This window comes from Callospermophilus lateralis, chromosome 5 (genome assembly GCF_048772815.1).
Source record: "Callospermophilus lateralis isolate mCalLat2 chromosome 5, mCalLat2.hap1, whole genome shotgun sequence".
NCBI lineage: Eukaryota > Metazoa > Chordata > Mammalia > Rodentia > Sciuridae > Callospermophilus > Callospermophilus lateralis.
The window spans coordinates 5,314,373-5,322,608 of NC_135309.1; the positions used below are offsets into that span (position 1 = coordinate 5,314,373).

At 45.8% G+C, this 8,236-nt stretch overlaps 1 protein-coding gene across 1 annotated transcript; it reads right to left on the minus strand.

Moving 5' to 3' along the window:
- Window positions 1–4,102: 4,102 nt before the first annotated feature.
- On the minus strand, window positions 4,103–5,059 carry Or2t1 (olfactory receptor family 2 subfamily T member 1). Its single transcript, XM_076855618.2, has one exon. It carries the CDS (start codon window positions 5,057–5,059, stop codon window positions 4,103–4,105), a length of 957 nt encoding a protein of 318 aa, XP_076711733.2.
- Window positions 5,060–8,236: the final 3,177 nt, after the last annotated feature.

Consider the following 8,236-nt stretch of genomic DNA (forward strand, 5'->3'; position numbering starts at 1 on the left):
TGCTACTTCTCAGCATTTATCCTAGAGAGGATAATTAAAGTTGGCATGCTCTAGTGAGACATGCATACCCACGTTTTAGCAGCACAATTCACAATAATCAAAATATAAAACCTGCCTAGGTGTTTGTCAGTGGCTGAGAGGCTCAAGAAAATGTGCTCTATATACACAGAGGTTCTAGTTAGTCATAGAAAAGCATGCAGTTGTGCCATTTGCAGAAAAATGGATGGAACTTGAGAGCATTATGTTAAGATAAATAAGCCAAACACAGAAGGTCAAGAATGATGTGTTTACTTTCATATGCAGCAGCTAGAGAGAAAAGAGAAATAGAAAGTGGGGGTAAAGATCTCATGAAAATCAAAAGGCGTTCAGTAGAGGAAAGGGACCAGGTGGAAGGGTGCCAGGAGGGGAAAGTGCTGGGGAGGATACTGGCTTAATTATGTTGCTCCCACTGCCCCATTATGGGAAGTATAATGTAATACAAAAAGTATTAAACATATAAAAAGTTTGAACATGATCACTTTTCCGAAACTGAACTCTTGAGTGTGAAATCAGCTTTCCCATTAAGGAACAGAAATTAACAGTTCCCACCAGACGCCTGCCTATGTGCTGTCCAGCTGCTGACCCTCCTAAAACGTGGGCAGTTTTGTTAGCTCTCTTTGACACAGATGTACTGTCTGTGACTGAAGTTCACCCAGCATTCATGAGATTAATCCCTATGATTGCAGGCAGTATTAGAACATTTCTGCATATTATGTAAACATGTCCCATGTGTTGCTATGGTAGTAGGTGCAAATATCCATGAGAGACACATCTCTGAGTCACGCAAAGGTTTATTGACAGAGGGTATCTCCTAGGCTGCTCTTTGCAAGGCGCAAGGGTCTGCTAGAACAAACTTCTTAAGTATATATTCATGTATAATGGAGTAATAAAAAATAACCTCTCTGGTTCTGTGATTGTTAATTATTACTTGGCAACTTTATTGTGGTTTTGATTGTTAGGAACTCTTTGTGGGCAGGCCTAACAAGAAGGTCATGCCTTTGTGAACAGGTGCTGATTTTCAAAATGGAGTTACTTTGCCCTAAGGACCTAACACGTGCATTTATCCATTTCACTCTCCCTGGGCTCTGGGCGGCTTCCATATTTGGTGGGCTGTTGTACATCCTTTGGTGAACATCATGCACCGGTGTCTATTAGGAATCCACTCAAGGGTGGCCATGCTGGGTTCAGGCCACAGATATGTTCAGCTCTCTTCACAGCTACTGTTAGGTAGGAGCTAGCAGTGGGCAGTGAGATGCATGGTAAGGTCACAAAGTGTTCTTTAACTTGCCTCAGGGTCCTTCTTTAAACTATCTTAAGATATCAAATGGTGGCAGTTAATCTATAGAAAGCAAACAAAAGCAAGAGAGCTATTTGTAAAACACGACAAGAGAAAAGGATTAATGGGACTAATTATTGACAGGGTCCACTGAGGTTGATGTGAAGCTAGGAATTATGGCCATAAGTGTCTTCAATTTTCTGGGATTGAAGATTCCATTAGTAGCGCAGGCACATTAAGATGACTTCTGACCAGCTATTGACCCCAGTGTCCACATTAACATGGGATTGACTTAAAATCAAAAAAAGAATGGCCCTAAAAAGAATGGCCACTATGACAGTGCCAGAGAGGACCAAATAAGATCCATAACTCCACCACCCAACATGAAGGAAGAGTTGAACACCGGACTGGCAGAGAGTACAGAAGAGGGCCCCCAGCTTTCCTACTGAACATCAAACAGTAGTGAAATTGGGGACAGCGTTGTCTTCTCTGTCATTCTCTGATTGGAGACAGCCCACTCTCTCCCTTGAGAGTGCTCTCGGCTCAAGCTTCACTTTTGTTTTACTGTCACCTATAATAAAGTTCTCCTGCATGACTTTTGATGTCTGACTTTACATTTTCTTTTGTCAGAACGTAAAACTGAGATTGGGAGTTTTAGCTCCCTGCTTTCCTGGGATGCTACCACACACAAACTGGCTGGGGTACTAAGTTACTCCCCTTGATTTCCTGTTTGGGTTGCTCTCTTTTCATAGTCTTTACTATAACAAAATTTCCTTAGTGCAGGTGCTTTGTCTTGCTCACAGCCATAAAGAATGTGAATAAATGCCTGACTCAGGGAGCTACATCTGCACACATGGTTCTATCATTCAAGGTCCTTTAGAGGCAGCAAGGTGTGGGTCCCCCCCACACACACATCACCCCAGAGAAGTCCCTTGCTTGATACACACTGTACTGCACCTGCCTGCAAATGAGAACTCATGATCATGAAGCAGGGGGACAAAAGGTAGTCAATATAGATAATAAATAATTGGGTTCGATCAGGAAAGTTGGGGCTAGTAGGAAAGAAAATCAAATGGTGCCCTTTCCCCCTCCTCTTTCCAAGGCCCTTCCCCCTGCTCCTGCTCCAACCTGTTGCCGAGGTAAATGTCCCAGGAGTGGCTGTTCCTTGCAGGGAATCCTAAGAGTTGGCTGTTACCTTAATGCCTGAATCACTCCACCATTTGGCCCTCCTCTTGCCCATCTGGCCCTCACCATTTGGCTCACCCTGGCCACTGGTCATGGATGCATGGTGGTGAGAGATAAGGAGGAAGGAAGGCATGAGGCAGAGAAAATTTAAGATGTACAAAGGGGCAGGACATTCCCACTTCTTAGGATACCACCTATGTCCCCCTTCTCCCTCCAGGGAAAAGTCTGTTTCTGTCCTTGAAATAAACCTTGCTCTCTATATTCCCCTTGGCATTTCTCCAGTAACCAGAGGTATCAATAAGTGCTTCCTCCTCATGCAGAGCTTAGAGGATGATGAACTGACAGGCATGTGAGTCGTTACCTTTCACAGAGAGCCTGACCAGTGTGCTTCAAGCTATGCCCTTGGTTAAGTTCCTATGACGACACTTCCACCTTGACACTGGAAATTGAGCAAAGTCACCCCTTTGCCCCAAGAGTGAACTCCTTGTATAGGCATATGATGCACTTCTCATGGCCTGCCACATGTTTTTCGGGGGGTGCTGAAATGGAACCCAGGGTATGATAGGTGAGCATCCCACCACTGAGCCATTTCCCAGCCCCTGCCACAGGCCTTCTGTCCTCAATTACAGCATCAGTGGGGGATGGAGAGGAACTCAGATGACCTCTATCACCTGGGCAGGTTAACCGGAAATTACTTAATGCACTTGAAATGTGATTTGCCATCTCCCCAGCCCAGGCTTGCATATTTCTCCAATGTTTTGAGACCCCTCCCACAGTATGCTCATGTGCCCTCTGGGCAGTGCCTTTTGCGTTCATCCATCAGCTGTAACTTATCAGATAGATCATTTTCATTCATGTGCTGCAAACAAAAATTAAGTGCTGAATTTTTACTGAAAATAATGAGCACCTAGTGATTGTGGTGCAGACAATGACCACTGGAGGAAACTGCCCAGTGGCTCTTCTTACCACCTATGAATGAGCCCAGAAGGTTCTCAGAAGATGATGTTCCTCTTCTCTTTCAACAGTGAGCTAGACTTACACCTGATTGTCATAGATCTCAAAGAACCATCTTCCTTCCTGTACTACCTTTATTTATTTAGTACCAGGGATTAAAGCCAGGGCCACTTAACCACTGAGCCACTCCCTAGCCCTTTTTTATTTTTTTTCATTTTGAGACAGGGTCTCACTAAGCTGTTTAGGGGCTCCCTAAGTTGCTGAGACTGGCCTGGAACTTTCCATCCTCCAGCCTCAGCCTCCATAGTTGCTGGGATTACAGGACGTGCACTCCTCGCTACTGCCCATGCCATTGACGATTCCAAGTGGTTTAACATACCTCCAGAAGGTAAAATCCAGAGGAAAATTTCCAACTTTTGTTTCTGGAAACCACTGGGTATTTATTTTCCATACATGTGAACCGAGTAAGACAAAAAGGAGGTGTAAGAACAGAAAAAGAGCCGAGAGAGGGAAGTACAGGGGACACACTTTCAAGTTAGCTGCTTTCCTCCTGCACAGCTGAACCCTTTCCTCCAGTTCATACCTGCAGGGGGAGCGCGGCCACCAAGCCAGGGTTCCCACTGCCATCCGCATGACCAGAGCCGGCTGTCAGAAGGCCTCTAGGGACACTCTTTGAGAGCCCCGGAGTCTCCGCAGGGCCCTCTGCAGAGCGCCGGCCACGTCCTTGTTCCTCAGGCTGTAGATGAGCGGGTTCAGCATGGGCGTGAGGATGGTGTAGAAGACGGAGAAGACTTTGTCCTGCGCTGGCTGGTGGTAAGCCTGCGGCACCATGTAGGTGTACATGGCGGCCCCGTAGAACAAGGTCACCACAATCATGTGGGAAGAGCAGGTGGCGAAGGCCTTCTTCCTCCCCTCGGCGGAACTCATGCGGTGGACGGCGGCCAGGATCCGCGCGTAGGAGGCAACTACCACCGAGGACGGCGTCAGCAGCATCAGCACGCAGCACGCGTACATCACCGTCTCGTAGAGCGCCGTGTCCGCGCACGCCAGCCTCAGCACCGCGGGCGCCTCGCAGAAGAAGTGGTCGATGTCCCGGGAGCCGCAGAAGGGGAAGCTCATGGTGATGGGCGTGAGCAGGAAGCCGTCCAGCGAGCCCCCCAGCCAGGAGCCCGCGACGATCAGCCAGCAGACGCGGCGGCTCATGAGCACCGGGTAGCGCAGCGGGCTGCAGATGGCCACGTAGCGGTCGTAGGCCATGAGGCCCAGCAGGAAGAACTCGGCGCCCACCAGCGTCAGGTAGAGGAAGTGCTGCGCCGTGCAGCCCGCGAAGGAGATGGTCCTCTGGCCCCGCAGGTAGTCCACCAGCATCTTGGGCACGATGGTGGAGATGTACAGCATGTCGATGAGCGACAGGTGGCTGAGCAGGAAGTACATGGGCGTGTGCAGGCGCGCGTCGGCACGGATCAGCACGACCATGACCCCGTTGGCGGTCAGAGCCGTGAAGAAGACGACACAGACGACCGCGAAGACGAGGCCCCCAGTCTCCTCGGTGCCGAACAGCCCCCCTAGGGTGAAGTCCGCGGAGGACGCGTTGTCCCCTGCCATTGAGGCTGCGGTGGCGGGAGTAGCCCAACGTCTTCCAGGTAGAAGGATAGCATTTCCCAGGGGATTAAAACAAGAACATTCGGATTAGTGGTCAAGCATCGGACTTCTAAGAGATGGAAGAAACAGTCTAAAATGGCTTTCTTAATAGTTCATAACTGATAAGCAACAACCAATCTGTATCAGAATGTTAAGCTATACCGATTTTTAGTAAATTTGATCATTATTAAGCCATAATTCATTAACTATATTGGACAAGATGTCAGCAGATACTACTGTATGACGATAATACTTGTGGAATAGTACATAAAGATGTAGCCCATGCTCTGCAGCAACTGAGTGTACCATGGTTGTCGCTCCCTCTGTGTGTGTGTGTGTGTGTGTGTGTGTGTGCACATGAGTGTGAGCTCACGTTAGTGCAGATCAACTGGGACCGTTGTTAAATGCCCCTCAGTCATGGTCAGCATAACCATCATCTTCAAATAATCTTTATCTGCCTGTGAGTTGTCTATCTGCCATTCAGCCACATGGGTGGTAATCTCCACTCAGTCCAGGAGTCATGGTGTACATCTCGAGGGTCACAGAAGTCACAGGCTACATGTTGAGGGTCACAGGAGTCACAGGCTACATGTTGAAGGTCACAGGCTACATGTTGAGGGTCACAGAAGTCACAGGCTCCATCTTGAGAATACACTTAGTGTCAGTTCACCCACGTTATGGGCAAATTGTGTGGAATGAGTGAATGGGGGAACATGAACCACTCTTGCAAGTTCAGATGCAAAAGGATCATTCACTATAGGAGACTATTGCTAACTTTTCTTTGTTTATTTTTAAGACAGAAATATTAATGTTAATTTCAGGATAATGAGGAATTGCTATTAGGATTGAGAAGCATGAGAATTAGCAATTAGTGCTATCAAGAATGATTCAGAGTAAATACACAGGGAAATACATATTGAGCTATAAATCACATGCACTTTGGAAATTTTAATATTTTAAGTATTTCTTGATTAGGAAAAACTGAGTGTGTCTCTTGTAATTTCAGGTTTTGATGAAGAAAAACAAAGAAATCCCTACAAACTTTATGAAAGTAAAGAATGGCCTTCCATGTGTTTTAAGGCTGAATGCATGGCAGATATTTTTCTGAACTGAGTTAATTTGACCAAACTAATCCACAGCTCCTCTAAACACTCCAAACCTGTGTTGGAGAGCCTCTGAGTCATTGGCACTGAAGCACACCACTGAACAGTATTGACACCATTGTGAAATCACCCTGTGCCAAGCCGAGCTGAAGGATCTCCACACCTGTTGGCTCTTTGGTCTGCAGTCAACCCAGGAAGTGAGGAGTTGTAAAGCCCCTCTTCCACCAGTGACCAAGTGTCAATGGCAAACCATCAATTAGTGGGGGAAGGGTGCCCTGGGTGATCTCAGTTCCCTCTGTGTTCTCACCCATCACATAGGACAATAGCTAGATAGTGATTGCAGCTATCAAGTAAAACATGACAGCCAAGTGGTCTATTACATTTTTAACTATATGTAATTGAACAGAGTCCCTTTAATTTTTTTATTTTTTATTTTTTGGTACTGGGGATTGAACAGGGACACTTTACCACTAGGCTGCATCCCCAGCCCATTTTAGTTCTTATTTTGAGACAAGGACTCATTAAGTTGCTAGGCTGGTCTTGAACTTGCCTTCCTCCTGCCTCAGCCTCCCGAGTTTTGGGGATTACAGGCATGCACCACTGCACCCAGCTAAAAGTAAAATCAATTTCTGACAATTGTTTCTCTGTATTTGCTAACGTCCTCATGATGAGAGCCAAAAACTGAAAAACTAACTATGGCCCCTGGGGGCAACAGGAAACTGAGACTGCCCTGATCTCTGGCCAGCCCAGCCAAAATAAATCTCTGCACCTGAACTCCTGGCTTTGGTTCTATTAAGTTATGCTTCTATGGGACCAGGGAGAAACGACATAGCTGCTCCTCCCCAGCTTTGTCAAGGTGCATAAAATTAATTTTTTCCTTTTGTAACATTTTCTTATGCAGATGGATAATTGAATCCTGCCAATAGGATCCAGGCAGGGTCCCTGGCTGGGCTCCAGATAACATAATCATTCAATTGATCAGTGAAAATTATTCATAATTTAGAGATATCATAAGTTATTTTAATCATAACTGCTGTTTCTTAAGAGTGAAAACAATGTTGACCACATTTATTTAATTTTTCTAATTTTATAATCTTTAGTGCCAAGTTTCACAAATTTCCTTGATACAAGGTACAGTTTCATAATTATTTATAATCAGTCTTATTTTCTTTTTGCATTCTCTAGCCATCATTAATGGAGCCCATTATAATACATATGTGAAGGGAAATGCTGTCCACTCATGGGATGTCCTTGGCAGCAGTCTTGGTTCACTTAACTCCTATCATACACTAAAACCTCAATAACACAGAGAACTGAGTGTTGTAGTATAGTCAAATGCCATTCTCTGCTCTGTTCCTACTCACTCCTAAATATTCTTTAAAACTTTGTCTCCTGTGCTTCCTTTTTCTTTGCCAGCTTGCTGTGTGTGCCTAGTGGTAAAATGCCAGGACTAATTCTAAGGGCTGGTCCCTCCTCCAGCTTGGCAGTCTGCTGCTTGCTCACAGAGGTCTAACTTGTCAGAGAGCAGTCTTCCTCAGTGTGAACTGGGACTCTAAATCAAACACCTGGTTAGATCATAACTCTGGGGGAGCAGAGGATCTGCACTGGTTGAATAGCTGGGTGTCAGTTGCATCTTTTGATGTGGCTTAGTACTTAAGAATGTATCAGGAAGCATCTGGAGTGAGCCCCTTTACACAGGGATCCACTCCTGCAGTCAAGGAGCAGGCGTGCAGTGAGACAGAGTCACATTAGATGAACCAAGTTCTTATGTCGTGACACTGATGAATCCTGTGGCCTTGGACTCCCCTCAAGCACTATGAACCTGGTACCTGCTCCTATTAGGTTGGGATCACAAAATATTCAGGCTGATTTAGGATTAAATTAAGAAATTTTTAGCTACAGGTGAAAATATTTCCTACAGTGGAAAGTAAGATGTCAGTGTCATACATATGTGTGTGCATTATTTCAAAACTATTAGTAAATATGTGAGAGTCCCCAGTCTCTTCACTGAAGCAATCAACATATGCTACTAAGATGC

Bases quoted from the DNA above. Each gene is read 5' to 3' on its own strand.
- Or2t1 (XM_076855618.2), bottom strand. From the start codon at position 5,059: ATGGCAGGGGACAACGCGTCCTCCGCGGACTTCACCCTAGGGGGGCTG.